The 18,062-nt window shown below is 45.0% G+C and overlaps 1 protein-coding gene across 1 annotated transcript in view; it reads left to right on the forward strand.

The window, feature by feature from the left end:
* ADAP1 (ArfGAP with dual PH domains 1) overlaps positions 1–18,062 on the forward strand; it is a 74,342-nt gene that overhangs the window by 20,921 nt on the left and 35,359 nt on the right. The window contains exon 4 of the mRNA XM_035131487.3: positions 4,076–4,158. Within this exon, the coding sequence (XP_034987378.1) occupies positions 4,076–4,158 (83 nt within the window). The remainder of the gene's footprint in view (positions 1–4,075; positions 4,159–18,062) is intronic.

The following is an 18,062-nucleotide window of genomic DNA, read 5'->3' on the forward strand; positions in this document are numbered from 1 at the left end:
CCTCGACTTACGAATTACTCGACATCCGATGTTTTCAACTTACGAACGGGACAAATGGCCTCATGCTTATGATTTTTTCTACATCCGAATGGAAACCGTTGGCGGTTTTAAATGCGTTTTCCTCGACTTACAATTTTTTCTGAATATTTCTTTTCCTATGGGAAACCGCTTTTCGACTTACGAACTTTTCGACCTACGAATGTGCATTCGGAACGGATTAAGTTCTTAAGTCGAGGGACCACTGTATATACATATGTACATGTACACACACACACATATATGATAATGGTGCCGAAGGATGGAGAAGGGGAGAGAAAAGCTATTCTGCCCTGGGCAGACCACATCTGGAATGTTGTGTTCAATTCTGGGCACCACAATTTAAGAAGGATATTGACAAGCTGGAACATGTGTGGAGGAGAGCGACCTTATGAGGAATGGTTGAAGGAGCTGGGTATGTTTGGCCTGGAAAATAGATGGAGAGGAGATAGGATAGCCATCTTCAAATAGCCTAAGGGCTGTCACGTGGAAGATGGCGCAAGGCTGTTGCTTTGGAGGGTAGGACTCGAACCAATGGCTTCAAGTTACAAGGAAGGAGAATCCAACTGAACATCAGGAATAACTTTCTGGCAATAAGAGCTGTTTGATAGTGGGACGGACTCCCTCGAGAGATGGTGGACTCTCCTTCTTTGGAGGTTTTTAAGCAGAAGTTGGATGGATGCTTTAGTTGAGATTCCTGCATTGCAGAGGGTTGGACTAGATGACCCCCAGGGGTTTTTAAATCTGTGTTGATGCAGCATTATCCAAAAGCACACACATCCTGTACAGTCATACGTCGGTTTAAGTATGCCTCGGTTTAAGTATTTTCAGTTTAAGTACTCTGCGGACCTGTCTGGAACGGATTAATCCACTTTCCATCACTTTCAATGGGAAAGTTCGCTTCAGGTTAAGTACGCTTCAGGTTAAGTACAGACTTCCGGAACCAATTGTGTTTGTAAACCGAGGTACCACTGTACTTCATTATTGAATACTTCTGTTTGACGTGTTCTCAAGCCAGTTTAAGACAGACCTAGAGCCTTTAAGCTGCTCCTAATTCATCTCTACTCACGGCATGAATGCCTTTGCATAGGGCAGAGACATCAATGCCCGCTGGCGTATACATAAACAGAAACGAATCTGACACTAATGAAGCCACGTTGACGTGAACAGCGGCAGGTGGGGGGAGCTGCGAAACACACGGGGGTGTTCCAAGGCAATAATTTGAACATACACACAGTTTCCAATGGATTGCTTGGGGTTAAATGAAGTAAAAAAAAAAATTGCAGACTGCTGCATTCTCAGGGTGTGCGTGAAAGGAAGCAGCCGAGTTAAAATTATATTTGTTGAAATATTTCGCTGTGCTGCAGGAGCCCTCGTAAAGGGCTTTTTCAGGAAGCCTGTGGTGAGCCAAAGAGGGAAGCAGAACAGGGTGGAGGATATACTGTAGAAAACGTGGGGTGTTGGCCACATGGGAGGCGCCATGTTTTGTGATCCAGAGAGACTAGCGTAGCTCGGTGGCAGAGCCCTTCCTTTGCAGGAAGATGCAGAGCAGAAGAAGATGTTGAACATAGGAAGTTGTCTTAGTTGTGACGAATGTCCCCCTCTCTATTACTAAAATGCGACACAGGAATCCAGAGGTGAAGCCACCCACACTCTTCTCCCGCCTCCTCCAAATAAACCCCTTTATTTCTTGTGGGTTTATAAGTAAAGAGACTCTCCTTCCAGCTCACGTGGCCTGGTATCGAAGAAAAACTCTAGGCTGTTTGATAGAATAACCTCCTGCCACCAGTAAAGGGTCTCTCTCTCGGCTTGATTCCCCCTACTGTAAAAGTTTGCCCTTTCCACGCTGGCAACTTGTTGACACCCTAGGTTATCTTTCTAAGCCTCCTCAGTGTTACTCTAAGACACAAAGCAAAATAAAAAAAATCCTTCAGTAGCACCTTAAAGACCAACTAAGTTTTTATTTTGGTATGAGCTTTCGTGTGCATGCACACTTCTTCAGATACACTAGAAACAGAATCAACCAGACCCTTATTTATATTCAGAGGGTGGGGGGTGGGGGGTGGGAATGGGTGATGGGCTGATGGGAGTGGTGAACCTGTTGATGAACCACTCCTATCAGCCCATCACCCCCACCCCCCACCCTCTGAATATAAATAAGGGTCTGGTTGATTCTGTTTCAGTGTATCTGACGAAGTGTGCATGCACACGAAAGCTCATACCAAAATAAAAACTTAGTTGGTCTTTAAGGTGCTACTGAAGGATTTTTTTATTTTGCTTCAACTCAGACCAACACGGCTACCTACCTGTATCTAAGACACAAACTTTCGCCTCTTTTCATGAGGTAAGTTTTGTCCTCTAATGAGTTACCACTTCTGTGAGTCCCGATACCTTGCTGGAAAAAGAATGACGATACTTCTTGGCACAAAAGAGAAGAATTTTATTAACCTTAGAACATAGTTGTTTCTTTAACTTTTCATGTGTTTCGGTTGTAGATAATCTCTGTCAAACATTTAACATCGAGCCTTCCTGAACCTCATCTAGATCCCCACTATCCTGGCCTCTCAACTTTCTTCTCCACACCTACCCACTCCCTCTCTCCCTCTCCTCCACTGACAAAACCGCTGCTCCCTCCTTTTAAACTGGGAACAGTCCCGCCCCCCACCAGAATGTTATGTCAGTCAGGCTGGAGGTGGATTAACTCTTTTCCAGCCAGGTAGGAATAAATATTTCAAAACCGTGTCAATCCGTTACAGGCCCCATCTGTACTATTTGAGGAAAGCAGTGCCGTGCCTCTTTAAACAGTCTTGGCTTCCTCCAAAGAATCCTGGGAGCTGTATCGTTTTATTTTATTTTGGGGTGTTGAAAGTTGTTAAGGGACTTCTCTGCTCCCTCACAGAGCTACAGTTCTCAGAGTGGTTTAATAAACAACCTCTTTTCCTAGGGAACCCTGGGAATTGTAGCTCTGCGAAGCAAAGTTACTCAACCCCCGGTTTGCAAAACAACACATGAACTGTCGTTCAGCCATTCTTTGAAATTTGCGCATCTCCGAATTTTGCAGTGCAGTTCTCCAGCCAAGCAATGTGCACCAAAATCAATGTATTGGGGTAATGTGTGCATAAAAGAAAGGAACATAACACACAAATATCCATCCTTTTAGAAGAAAGTGCTTTGCAAAGATGTGTATGCCGGGCAAGATTGCAAACAAAATATATGTTGCATTAGTAAAAGAGACTCACTCGGAAAACGGTGATCTCTCCTTCATTGGAGGTTTTTAAACAGAGTTTGAATGGCTGTCATGGACTCTTCAGCTGCATTGCAGGGGGTTGGACTAGATGACCCTTCGGAGCTCTTCCAACTCTACAGTTCTAGGATAAATTCTCACTAAAATGCTGATGTCTTTACATGAAGAATTGGGTTGGTGTTGTTGTTTATTTTAAAGCAAACCGATGTGGAAATGTAGAGAACTGAACTAACGATTGGAAAAATGAGAAACCGAAATTGGCAGGCTTGCCCATCCTTGTCTTTAACCCACACTTTCCAATGCATTTCCCCGTCACCTTCCTTATCACACAAAGTCTGGTTTTTGGGGGAAGTGGGTTTGTTGCGCAATGCCTGTCAAGCAGCTATAATGGCACATTCTGAATTTGCCAGCATGTGATTCAATCCTACCCAAAATGATCGCCAGTCTGGAAGCATCTGCAGCCCGAGAAAGACATTGCCTCCTGGGCCAGCATTTTAAAATCTAAACAGTGTAATGGTTGCAAAGTTTTATTGTTGTAGCTGGGGAGCCAACTTCTATTTCTTTTTATATATATATAAAAAATCAATTGTGTATTCAGAGAGGAGAATCTGTTCTATTATTACTTTTTGTCCAAGATGTTAAGAGAAGAAACAGAAATGGAACCAGGATTCCAGTCTGTGTTTTAACTTACTTTTGTACAGCGCTGCTTTCGATGCAGAATTAATACATTCCTGGCTGATTCCAGACCATATATCTGATTCCCCCCACTTTCCCCCTTTATTTCGTTTTTCACAGGCTGCTACGGGAACAATGGATCAGAGCCAAATATGAAAGGAAAGAGTTCATTTACATTGAGAAGCAGGAGCCTTACTCTGCAGGTAGTTGGGTGAAGTTTTCTGAGTTCAAATGTTTCTATTTATTGCTCAAAGGCATTATTTAGCTGAATTTGTTTAAGGGCTTGGTTCAGATGCAATGGGAAGCCATGGTGCTGACTACAAAAATTAGCACTGGCAAGCATCTAGCTTAGGCAGTCCCCCTCCTCTCTCCCTCCTTTTTCAGTCCCCAAAGAATGAGGCTGGAAGCCATAGTTTCCCATGATGTCACACTTCCTCAAAACTCAAGCAAAATGTGGTTTGTTTAAACCAGGGTTTCCCAAACTTGGGTCCCAAACAGCTGGTTTGGGGGCTACAACTCCCATCATCCATAGCTAGCAGAGCCAGCGGTTAAGGGATGATGGGAATTGTAGTCCAAAAACAGTCGGAGACCCACGTTTGGGAAACCCTGGCCTAAACCACAAGGCTGTTTTCCTCAAATCATGCCCACCCACCAATGTACAACCATGAGACTTAAATTGCTCTCCCAACCGTGCATTGGCAAGAGGAAGCAGGCTTTGACTGTAAACTGCTGGATCGGATGTGACGTTGTCATTGTGACGACAAGTGATTGACAAGTGGGTAGCTCCACCCCTGGCAAATTTGACCCACAATGCTAGATCTGAATAAGTATCTGGTCCATGGAGCCAAAAAGCTTCCCCCACCCCTGGTTTAAACCACATTTTGATCTGGGTTTGTTTTCACCAACCATTGTTTAATCTAAGGGTGGTCAATATGGTGCCTTCTAAATGTTGCAGAACTACAACTTCCATAATCCCTGACTATTGTCCATGCTGTCTAGGTTTGATGGGGGGGGGGGTTGAAGTCCAGCAGCATCTGGAGGGGCCCACATGGACTGTCCCTGGTTTTAACTAACCACAGTTTACACAGCTTGGACGTCACAAGGAAGAAGCTTCTCATCTCCTCAAGCGTACCAAAGAGGAGGGAAGGAAAAGGAGGAGCACTGGAACACACAGCTTGCAACACCTTGTGTTTTAAGGCAATGGCCTAGCTCAGGGTAGAGCATCTGTTTTGCATGCAGAAGGTCCCAGGTTCAATGTCTGGCATCTCCCAGTAGGGCTGGAAGGGTCCCTCTGCCTGAAGCCCAGGAGAGAGGCTGCCCTTTGCTCTCATGGCCTGACGGAATGGCTGTGGTAGATGACAGTTGAGGGTTGGGCTTGATGTTGCAGGTTTTAAGCTAGAATACGAACCCGGGCCATTGGCCCATCTAGTCCAGCATCCTCTTCTCTCATTGATCAACCAGATGTCTTGAGGTGAGCTCAACAGCATTCTCCCTGCTTCCAATTCCCAGAAACTGGTGTGCAGCAGAGGCATACAGCATCTGTAAAAAAAAAGAAAGGAAAAAAGGTACAGGACCCCTGGACAGTTAAGTCCAGTCAAAGGCAACTATGGGGTTGTGGCGCTCATCTCGCTTCAGGCCGAGGGAGCAGGCATTTGTCCACAGACAGCTTTCCTGGTCATGTGGCCAGCATGACTAAACCGCTTCTGGCACAACGGGTCACCGTGATGGAAGCCAGAGTGCATGGAAACGCCATTTGCCTTCCCGCCGCAGTGGTACCTATTTATCTACTCGCACTGGCATGTTTTCGAACTGCTAGGTTGGCAGAAGCTGGGACAAAGCAACGGGAGCTCACCCCATCATGGGGATTCGAACTGCCGACTTTCTGATCGGCAAGCCCAAGAGGCTCAGTGGTTTAGACCACAGCGCCACCCGCTAATATCCCTTGTCAGCCTTATCCTCTGTGAACTAGTCCCACCCCAAGCCATTCAAGTTGGTGGCCATCTCTGTCTCTTGTGGGAGAAAATCCCATAGCGTAATGATGTACCGTCTGAAAGAGCACTTCCTTTTTATCTGCCCCAAGTCTTCCAACATTCAACTTCACCAGTCTGGAGGGAGGCCTGCCGTGGTGGAGGCTTTTGAATGCAAACATTTGGCTGTAAGCCCAGACAGCATCTTGCGTGCGCCGGGGACTCTCTTCTTCGTTGCGGCCGCCAGTGTGGGAACGTAATGGATCTGACGTTTGGCTTCCCCTTCTGTGACTGCTGGGAAGTCTGGGGTTGCCTTTGCTAAGTCAGCTTCCCTTGTCGGAAGGAGCATCTGAGGTTTGTGGGCTTTGGTAGAAGAAGAAGAGATCTGCTTGCAAATGTGTTTTACCTTGGAACAGTGGTTCTCGAAGGGTGTAGCGCACCACATTGGTGTGGCAGGAGAGGATGGCAAGCATGGCAGGAAGACTTAAGGACAATCAATATGGTTTGTGTTCTTATGTAGCTACATTGGTTTCTACTTTCGGATGTCCCATGATCATATTATAAAGTAGTTGTGTTTTATATTATAAATCAGGCACTGCTAGGAGTTGTCCCCGTCCCCCATCCCCCGCAATATATTTCATATCAATTAAAAATTTTGTGTGGTGCGAGCAAATTTTTTTCCTGAAAGTGTGGCTCAGAGGAAAAAAGTTTGAGAAAGTAACTTAATCTCGAAAAGCAACCTGGCGGTTCCCTCACTGCGAGAAGTGAGGTTACAGGGAACCAGGCAGAGGGCCTTCTCGGTAGTGGCACCCACCCTGTGGAATGCCCTCCCATCAGATGTCAAGGCAATAAGCAGCTATATGACTTTTAGAAGACATCTGAAGGCAGCCCTGTTTAGGGAAGTTTTTAATGTTTGATGTTTTATCGTGTTTTTAATATTTTACTGGGAGCCGCCTAGAGTGGCTGGAGAACTCCAACCATATGGGTGGTGTATAAATAAATAAATAATTTACTACTACTACTTATTATTATTATTATTTATTACATAGTCCTTTGCATGCGATCCTGGGACAATGTTCAGTTCCCCTCAAACCAGGGGTGGAGAAGCTTCAGGCCTTGAGGTCAGATGGGCCGTCCAGACCTCTGTCTCTCAGGACTCCCTCCAGCCTATGCCCCCCACTGACCCCAATTTGATGCCTTTGTGAGTGTCCTTGCCTGGCTGGAATGTGCCCTTGAATCCTGATCTTGCCTCTTGCTTGCCCAAATGCTTGGTAAAAAGGTAAAGGGGCCCCTGACCATCAGGTCCAGTCGTGTCCGACTCTGGGGTTGCGGCGCTCATCTCGCTCTATAGGCCGAGGGAGCCGGCGTTTGTCCGCAGACAGCTTCTGGGTCATGTGGCCAGCATGACAAAGCTGCCTCTGGCGAACCAGAGCAGCGCACAGAAACGCAATTTACCTTCCCACCAGAGCGGTCCCTATTTATCTACTTGCACTTTGATGTGCTTTCGAACTGCTAGGTGGGCAGGAGCTGGGACCGAGCAACGGGAGCTCACCCCGTTGTCGGGATTCAAACTGCCAACCTTCTGATCAGCAAGCCCTAGACTCTGTGGTTTAACCCACAGCGCCACCTGGGTCCCTCCAAATGCTGGGTAGAGAGGGCTTATTGTAGAAAGGCAACATTTGCATCAATTGCCCCGCCCATCTCTGTCTCTGGCCCAGCCCATCTCTGGCATGCTGCCTCTTGAAGGTTGCTCAGATGGGAATATGGCCCTTGATCTGAAGAAGTTCCTGTCTTGCCTTGAAGCAACCATGATAGTGGAGACTGGTCTATCAGGGCAGGCGGGGCTTTCCCCCAGCAACCCTAGTCTGCCTTCAGCATGCCCCCACTTGCCAGCCTGTGAAGGGGCTGGGCCCAGCTGTCAGCTTCCTCCACCTCAGCCTCAGCGTTGCCCTTGTAGAACTCGGCAAGGAGGAGGATGGGGTCAGAAGAAAGAAATGGGTTTGTTGCACAAGACCTCCCTGTCCACCTGAACTTGTGCTGGCAAACGTGATTGAATCCCATCTGAAAATAGTGACAGCCTGGAAACATCTTAAGAAGTTTTATTTACAATGGAGCTTGACAATTTTGGCATCCTTCTGTCTCAAGAGACAATGGAGCGTGCTTCCAGGGGTGAAGCCAAACCGGTGTCAGTAGCACCAAAGTGACCTCCCTGGGACACAAGCCTGGGCAGTGTGCATGGAGGTCCTAGGAGGGCTGCCCACATGACAAGACCCTGTTGGCCAGGCTGATGTGGTCCAAAGGAAAGCAGAGCAATACCTTTGGCATCAGATTGGCTGCAGGAGTTGCTGGAAGGAGGCGTACAAGATGTCTTAGGGACTTCAGATTTGTGTAGGGCTTGCTCCTTAGCCCTTTCTTCTCCCAAAGATGTCCTGCAAGGAAGCAGAGGTTTGGGAATCAGAGTTTTCCTTCTCCTAGATGGGCTACCACCCCAGGTTGACGGGTCCCATCTGCCTTTCACTTCATTCTACAGCACATGCAAAACCACCTTCTTCACTGTTGGACCCACTTGCTCAATCCGCCAGAGCCTATGTTTGCATGCAGGTGAAACTTGAAATATGTGTGTTAGGGTGATGACTTTTTTACCTCATTTCCCTGTATCACAATTTGATGAGCTTTCATTAAAGATTAGATAAAATCTTACTTTCAAAGAGATTTGATTTAAAAAAACTCACGCACAAAATTATTTTTAAAAAATTATTTATCAGTATTTTTTTCCATTTTTGAAGTCACTGTAAGCAAATATAAAATTGAACCCAAGCTTTAGAGTCACATATATACAACATTATATAGGGTCATCAAACACACAAGGAAGCTTTTCTTAGCTGCAGTAACAGTATAGGCGCCGCTAGAGGACGATGTTTTGCTACCTCTCCTGTAGGTTCTTTTCCCAGCATGCCTGGCAGGGTCTGCAGGCTGAGTTTTGAGGTCCCAAAAAGGAGCTTTTACCTTGCGCAGGTGTGACATTTGTATACCCTATGTTGCTAAGAACACTCCCCATTGTGGAATGTGGTGTTGTGTCCAAATTTGATATGAAATATATATAGAATTGTTAATACAATTTTATGAAATGGTAAAATGGCATACAAAAAAATTAAAAATGATTTGTGCGTGACCTTTTTTAATATTTCAATGGAATATATCTCATTTTAGTCATTAATAGGCAAAACGTCATCCATTTGTGCTACAGGAAATAATTTTTGAGGGGGAAAATGAAAAAGTCATCACCCTAATGTGTGTATCTGTATGCATTTTTGTGTATCTCAAATGTCTTTTGGGGATAGACTGTCAAGTGTTTGCAAATGCCAAAGCAATGCAGTTGCAGCTCAACTGACAGCTGTACCTTAGCAGACAGAGTCTTGGGAGAGAAAGGTCTTCGCTCATCTCTGAGGCTCCAAAGCCCAAATGTGCTGGGATGCTTGAAGGAGGATCCTAGAGGGAGAAAAGGAATAAGCGCCAAGGCTACCCCAGGGGTGAGCGAGAAGCAACCTCGATCTGGGGACCATGCTGGAAAGAGAAGTTTGGAAGCCTTGCAGAGTTCCCTGGACAGCTGTCAAAAAAACCCTCTCTTCCGCTTCACTGACCCTCCCGGCAACCCCAGACTTGTGCTTCTGGAGGATAGACAGAGCAACAGTCACAGCATTCCCAATGGTTGAGAGTTGACTTGGGGCCAAATGACACAGGGTAGTTTGACCCAGACATTTTATAATATTCTAAAAATCCAGCTGGAGAGGCTACAAACTAAAGTGAAAAACAAGCACTGGGCTGGGTTGTTCCTTTCACATTGCTTTTTGCTAAGAATTGGCCTTCAGTGCTTCCCCCCCCCTATCTTCACAGGGGTGGGTGGGGAAATAATAAAACAGTTGCAATGAAAATGCATGCAACTGAGGGTTTGTTGCAGAGGTGGACAGCTGTCATGTGTGCTCCATATCCTGCCTTTTTTGGGCTAGATGACCTCCAGCGCCATTTATGATTCTATGGGTTTGTATCCAGCTACGTTAGAAATTGAGTAAGGTTGGAATAAAGCTTTCAATTTTGGTTCCTCTCATTTTCTCATCTTTCCAATCTTAAGCTTAGCCCATCCCATTTCCACATCACTCTGCAATACTCTCTCTCTCTCTGTGTATGTTTTTTTAAAGTTCTCATGAAAATTCATCAGCATTTTAATGTGCAATTCTCTGAATAGTCACATCGTCATGTGCAATTTTGTCCAATACACATATTTTTGCAAAGCAATTCCACCCAATATAATGCACCTTGGTATGTTGTTTTCAGTAACAAATGCATTTATATGCACCATTTAGCCTAGCTTTTTGTACACATAACTTGGACCAAGGAACTGCTTTGCAAAATTCAGAGAAGTGCATTTCTTAAAATGGATTTCTGTCGGTTGATGTATTGTTTCAGAAAACACAAATGGGGTAGGTTTGCCTTTAACCGTGAACTGAATCAAATTCCTCCCCCATCCCATACTTAGAGTAGACTCCTTGAAGTAAATGGGCCTAAATTAGTCCTGTCTGTTATTTCTGCTGGGTCTATTCTGAGCGCCGGTTCCATCCCACCCCACCCCTTTAAGCTGCCAAAGCGGACCTGAGTGAAGCCTGCTCACTCTTGGTCCGCTCCTGTGGCCCCGCCCCTGGCACCACCACGGATTGGCTCATTTAAACAGGGGTTTTGGCGCCAGGAAGGCAGGCTGGCTAGGGCAACCCAGTGTGTCTCCAAGAAGATTTGGGGTTCCGGCGCTGGGCCACAAATTGCGCCCGCCTCAGATTATTCTGAGTACACTGAGCACTCACTTTTTATGAATTTTGTAGGGGCTGCCGAATTCCCCCTTCCACAACTCATTTGGCTCATACTCCTCTGACAATGGTTGGCTTCAGTGACTGGGGGCTTTGTTTGGTTTTTCCTTTTAATAGAATAAGCCCTGCTGCTTCCATTCTTCCAAAAGCCCCCAAATTAATGGATGTATTAGGCTCATTGATTCTGGTGTGAGGAGCCGGTTCCCGCTAGCTAAGTAACAGAGTGATTAAACGCTTCGATGCCCTGCTATTGATCCCAAAGTTATGACTTTTTTCATCCAAGTGAGCCGTTTTCGTTTTGAAAGTGGCGTATTAAAGCCAAATAATGTCTGCACGCTGTCCAAACCTTACGAAACGGAGTGTTATTTACACTGTATAAGCCATTTTTAAAGCATTAGGAGCGTTCACTGCCCATTGGGCGTGTTGGATGCAATGGCAACAAGTAATTTTCCTACCCTTAAAGCCAGTTATTGAGCCCTCCAGACATTATTCTGCGCTGTTCTTTCACCAACAGTGCAACTCTGCATTTGTCTACTCAGACGTAAGCCTCATTGAGTTCAATGGCAATGGCAATTTCCCCCAAGGAAGTGTTTATAGGATCCCTACCTGAGAATCTTTGTGGTTATGAAGTGTTGGGTCACAGAGATCTGCATTCAAATCCCCAGTGGGTTGGGAAAGTCCTATACAACACACCATTCTATGGGATTAGAATTGCAGATATATTCTGAGCACAATAACCTTTTTAAGTGATTGAGTGAACACTGTCCATAAAAGTTGTGTGGGTTTTTTTTACACATATTATTTTTCTGTTCTGTCAGTTGCTGGTTTTCTAGAGAGTGCCCATTTCTGCAGTGGTGTTAAACCTTTGTGTTGCTGAACTTCTCTCTAAAACAACATCTAGGTGACCCTTGACTTTAAATCTATGCTTGCTCTAGAATGCCTTTACATTTGGGATAGGGAATCTGGTTCCTTGCAGATGCTGCAGAACTAAAAACCTCATCACTCCTAGCTATTGCTTATCCAAGCTCAGGATGATGGAAGTTGGAGCCCAAAAGAACTTGAAATAGAGCAATTGTAAGTGCTGGATGAAATAACTATAGACTTGCAGCCATTAAGCAATGAATATTTTATTGGGTTTATTGCTGTGTTATCCTTTCTATCCTCCAAGGAACTCAATATAGCATTCATGCCCCACTCATTTTTATCCTCACAAACAACCCTGTGAGGTAGTTTAGGCTTAGACTTATTGACTGGGCCAAAGTCACCCAGCGAGACCACATTTGCACTATAATTTTTAAGCTCTATAATATGACTTCAGACCAGGCATCCCCAAACTTCGGCCCTCCAGATGTTTTGGACTACAGTTCCCATCTTCCCCGACTACTGGTCCTGTCAGCTAGGAAGCATGGGAGTTGTAGGCCAAAACATCTGGAGGGCTGCAGTTTGGGGATGCCTGCTTTAGACAGTCATGGCTTACCCCCCCCCAAATAACCCTGGTAACTGTAGTGTGTTAAGGTTGTTGAGAGTTGTTTCCCACATGGACCCCTGCTACAATTCTCAGAGTGGTTTAACAGTCAAGCCCTCTTCTCAGGGCACTCCGGGAATTGTAGCTGTAGGAGGGGAACAGGAGTTCTCCTTGCAACTCTTAGCATCATTGACAAACTAAACGTCCCTGGATTCTTTGGGGGAATCCATAACTGTTGAAAGTGGCATTATAGTGTTTCATAGATGGGGCCTGAGTTTCAGGGTTGAGTTGGACTGAGGCCTCCTTGCCCTATCTGACATTCAAACCCCTATACCACACTGTCTGTTGCCTAACAACACTGTGGCCTTGTGCATTTTTCATGCAGCATTTAATACAGCAAGACCTGGTGTTTCCTTGTGCAAAGTACAGATCTGAATCTCCAGATCCCATCAAGTCCTCTATCAGATGATGGAAGCGCAATCTGCATTAGGAGAAGAATCAGATACGTTACCATTAAAGTTCTCCCAACAGGATAAAATAACACTTTTGTTTCATCACCTTAACTTTTAATCCTCAAAGCACTCTGATTCTCGGAAACAACCTTTCTTCATGCCCACTGATAACTGCTGTTATGAGAGGTGGGTTTGAGCATTAGCTTAGATGACTTTAGAAAAGGGAATTAGACTAATCCCTGGTGTAGGAGATTGGTCTATCCATGATACTAATGGCAAACTCATTCCCGAGTTGGCTCCGGATGGGAGATTCCATTCACATTTAAAGGCAAGCCTTACTGAAGATATTAATATCACACAGTTTGAAGCGACTGGAAGCATAAGAACTGACTCCTTTTGGAAGAAAACATTGTCCAGAACCATAAAAACATTATTCAAAGTTTTCTTGAAGAACTCTTCAAAAAACAAAACCAAAACCCATAACAAAAGACATAAAATGATACATCCAAAACATCCATACAATGTTTTGCGCTGTCCAGCACAGGCTCAGCATTTTAGAAATAAAAGATAACTCCAGAAATCAAAACGGTATCTCTCCCCCCATTCCAGCCTGCCTTAGCCTGCCTAAGGCTTTGCGGTGATTAGAGATCCATTAACAACCTTTTTCTCTCTGTGGCCTTCAGAGAAGACTAAAGCCACCACCCTTTCAAGATGGCGATTTGCAACTCAATACTTTTGTCACCTGACCTAAAGTTACTATGAGGCCAATAGGAGGTCAGAGAAAGTGGGCACAGAGAAAGTGCCAGGCAGGAGCCACCCGCTGACTGGTTGCAAGTACATACAGTGGTACCTCTACTTACGAATAACTCTACTTACGAATGTTTCTACTTACAAATGGAGCTCCGTCCGCCATCTTGGATGCGGTTTCGATAGGATTTTTTCTACTTACGAATTTTTAGATCGGGTTGCTTCTACTTACGATTTTTTTTCTCCCAATGCATTCCTATGGGATTCGACTTACAATTTTTTCCGACTTACAAATGTGTGTTCGGAACGCATTACATTCGTAAGTAGAGGTACCACTGTAATAAAAATTAAAACTACAGGTCTGTGTAAGCTTTTCTTTGAGGGCAGGTGTTCGAAAACAGTGCAGTGAAGGTGCCTGCCGCATATCATAAAATATAAATCCCCTTCACACGCCCTGCAAATTCCGCTGATGTCACTGCTGCAAAGACTCTTTTTTTTTTAGGAAGGTCGTGGACTGCAGTCTTTCTTCCTCGCGCTGAGGTTCCAATAAGTATACAAAAACCAGAAAGTGTGTGCACCATAAATAATCTCGCCTCTACTCCGAGGCCATATATTTCTGTTGACATACCACAGTGTCGTCGCTCTAGACCGTTTTATTTTTGTCTCAAGCAGACGAAGCGACGAGCAAGGAAAACCACAAGAGCACCGTTTGTGTAGCGGAGGCTTCTCCCAGTCTGAGCTATAGAACCTTGAACACTGGGCAGAAGAAGGCAATTGAAACCTTAAATTTATTTGGAGTACCTTCCCTATTTGGGGCCGTTTAATGTATGGGGTGAGGCAAGGTGGCGCTGGTGGTTGAGACCCAGGTGGCGCTGTGGTTAAACCACTGAGCCTAGGGCTTGCTGATCATAAGGTCGGCGGTTCAAATCCCTGTGACGGGGTGAGCTCCCATTGCTTGGTCCCAGCTCCTGCCAACCTAGCAGTTCGAAAGCACGTCAAAATGCAAGTAGATAAATAGGAACCGCTACAGCGGGAAGGTAAATGGCATTTCCATGTGCTGCTCTGGTTTGCCAGAAGCGGCTTTGTCATGCTGGCCACATGACCTGGAAGCTATACGCCGGCTCCCTTGGCCAATAATGCGAGATGAGCGCGCAACCCCAGAGTCGGTCATGACTGGATCTAATGGTCAGGGGTCCCTTTACCTTTAATGTATGGGGTGAGGCAAGGCCTGGATGGGGGTGTGTGGAAAGATGACAACCATGGAGGAAGGCTGTGGTGCTCATGTTCCAGGCTTCCTGAAGGTATATGAATGGCAACTTTGAGAAGACCTTTGATCTGATCCAACAACTAATATTCTTAACCATAGGACTAGAGGCCATAGAGGGGCATAGATGGTCCCCATGCATAACAGGTTTTCGTTTGTTTAGGTGTTTTGAGACCAGAAGTGAAAAGGATTCTCCCATTTGCCTAGGGTCACACCCATGCCCTACATTTGAAGCTTCCATATATGACTTCATCAGTCCTAATGGCTCCCCCCCAAAAAAACCATCCTGGGAACTGTAGTTTGTGAAGGGTGCTGGGAATTGCTGGCCCGTGAGCTCAGCCCCTTCGCAAACTTACAGTTCCCAGGATGCTTTCGGGAAAGCCATGAGTGTTGAAGTGCTACAAGAGTGCTTCAGACGCATAGTGTGGATGTTGCCAGGTGGCCTTCGGAGGACAGGGAACTGCGACTTGGGAAAAATCACAGTTTGTTCTTCAGAGAGTTGAGGTGCTTTCAAAAAAGGCTACTTGTTTTGCCAGAGGACAAAATAAATCTTTGCCACAGTCAGTGGTGCTTTTGTTGTCCTACTTTCAACTCCTTTAAAAAAATTCCAGAGGGGCTGCCGTTTTTAGTCTCCAGCAGCAAAAGCCATCAAAGTGTCTTTGATATATTAGAACATAAACTTTATTTATTATGCCACAAGCCCATAAAAAGCTGGTGCCGTAAGCTTGTTAGTCTTTAAGGTGCCACGAGGCTCTTGGGCACTGTTCCAGTTCTGTAGCTCAGGGGTAGAACATTTGCTTTGTGTGTGTACTGTAACAAACTACAATTCCCAGGATTTGGGGGGGGGGGGCAGGAGCGGAGAAGCTTGTGGCTATTTAAAGCGATATGATGCAGTTCTAAATGTACTGTGCAGCGCCGGATTTACGTACAAACTAAACAAGCTATAGCTTAGGGCCCCATTCTCATGGGGGCCCCCAAAAAAATCAAAGGGAAAAAAACAATAGATGTACATTTCCCAAATATAAGATATAAAATAAAATAAAATAAAACCTACATACAGCAACAGTGTTTTGTATTGTGTAGGCTCCTATGATGTAAGTAATGGGCCCCTCCTGCTAGTTTGCTCCCTAAAATATCACTGGTTTGCTCATTTCTATATATAGGGTGCCTGCATTCTTCATTGGGACGCGGGTGGTGCTGTGGGTTAAACCACAGAGCCTAGGGCTTACCGGTCAGAAGGTCGGCGGATCGAATCCCCGTGATGAGGTGAGCTCCCGTTGCTCGGTCCCAACTCCTGCCAACCTAGCAGTTCAAAAGCACGTCAAAGTGCAAGTAGATAAATAGGTAACCGCTACAGCAGGAAGGTAAACGGTGTTTCCGTGCGCTGCTCTGGTTCACCAGAAGCGGCTTAGTCATGCTGGCCACATGACCCAGAAGCTGTACGCCGGCTCCCTCAGCCAATAACGCGAGATGAGCACCGCAACCCCAGAGTCAGGTGTCCCTTTACCTTTACATTCTACATGGACTGGTTACATGGCAAGATGTGCAAATGGGTTTAGATCCCTATTAGGTCCATCAATTACCATATAGCATATACTCAACACAAAGAAACAGCGACAATTTGTTGTTGACAAAGGACAGCTGGACATATAAAGGGCCCTATTACCTTCAGTATGTTAGGGCCACATTAAACCTAAATCCGGCCCTGACCGTGCTGGTGGGGCCCAATCTGAGCGAACCCTGACCCAAAGTGCTAGGAGGAGGTCAAGGTGGGGCTGAAGATTCCAGGCACCCAACACACTTATTGCCTTGCTATGGGCACAAAACATGCAAAAGAATCCACTTTCTTTGCTGCAGTTTCAGTCTTCCTTTTTAATCATTTTCATTAGTTTTTGCATATATTTTCCAAACAAAACTTCCCATCCCATCCCATCATATCACATCATCTTCATTTTGGCTATTATAGCCTGAGACTTCTGTCAATCCCATCTAGTGATTTTCAAATTTGTTATCTGATCTTGCATTTTATTATTATGATTAATGCTTTTAAACTTCGCCTCCTAATCATTTCCTTCCTAAATCATTTTACAATAATTTATATAGTCCTCCTTACAAAACTTCTTGTAAACCTACAAGCGATGTTACATTAATGCAATTGTCTTTCAAATAAATCATATATTTCTTCCAACCATTAAGGAAGTCCTGGTCTTTCTGGTTCCAAATTCTCCCAGTCAACGTTGCCAGTTCTGCATACTCCATCAGTTTTATTTGCCACTCCTCCTTTGTTGGTAATTCTTCCTGTTTCCATCGCTGGGCTAATAAGTACTCTCGCTGCTGTAGTTGCGTATAAAAACAAGTTTTTATCCTGTCTATTAATTTCTGTACCTACAATGCCAAGCAAAAATGCTTCTGGTTTTTTCACAAATGTATATTTCAACATTTTCTTCATCTCATTATATATCATTTCCCAGAAGCGTTTTACTTTCTTACAAACCCACCACCATAGCTGCCAAGTTATCCCTTTTTTACAGGGATTTTCCCTTATGCTGAATAGGCTTCCTCGCGAGAAAAGGGAAAACTTGGCAGCTATGCCCACCACATATGGTAAAAGTTACCTTCTTTTTCTTTACATTTCAAACATTTATTGCTTACTTTATACATTTCGGCTAAGTTTACTGGTGTTATGTACCATCTATACATCATTTTCATTGTAGAATCATAGAATCATAGAGTTGGAAGAGACCACAAGGGCCATCCAGTCCAACCCCCTGCCAAGCAGGAAACACCATCAAAGCATTCTTGACATATGCCTGTCAAGCCTCTGCTTAAAGTCCTCCAAAGAAGGAGACTCCACCACACTCCTTGGTAGCAAATTCCACTGCCGAACAGCTCTTACTGTCTGGAAGTTCTTCCTAATGTTTAGGTGGAATCTTCTTTCTTGTAGTTTGAATCCATTGCTCCGTGTCCGCTTCTCTGGAGCAGCAGAAAACAACCTTTCTCCCTCCTCTATATGACATCCTTTTATATATTTGAACATGGCTATCATATCACCCCTTAACCTTCTCTTCTCCAGGCTAAACATACCCAGCTCCCTAAGCCGTTCCTCATAAGGCATCGTTTCCAGGCCTTTGACCATTTTGGTTGCCCTCCTCTGGACACGTTCCAGCTTGTCAGTATCCTTCTTGAACTGTGGTGCCCAGAACTGGACACAGTACTCCAGGTGAGGTCTGACCAGAGCAGAATACAGTGGTACTATTACTTCCCTTTAGCCAAAGTCTTTAGCCCAATGTATCATTGCTGACTTAATCTCTTCATCTTTCACATGCCATTCCAATAGCACGCAGTTTCAGTCTTCC

This window comes from Zootoca vivipara, chromosome 13 (genome assembly GCF_965207765.1).
Source record: "Zootoca vivipara chromosome 13, rZooViv2.hap1.1, whole genome shotgun sequence".
Taxonomy (NCBI): Eukaryota; Metazoa; Chordata; class Lepidosauria; order Squamata; family Lacertidae; genus Zootoca; species Zootoca vivipara.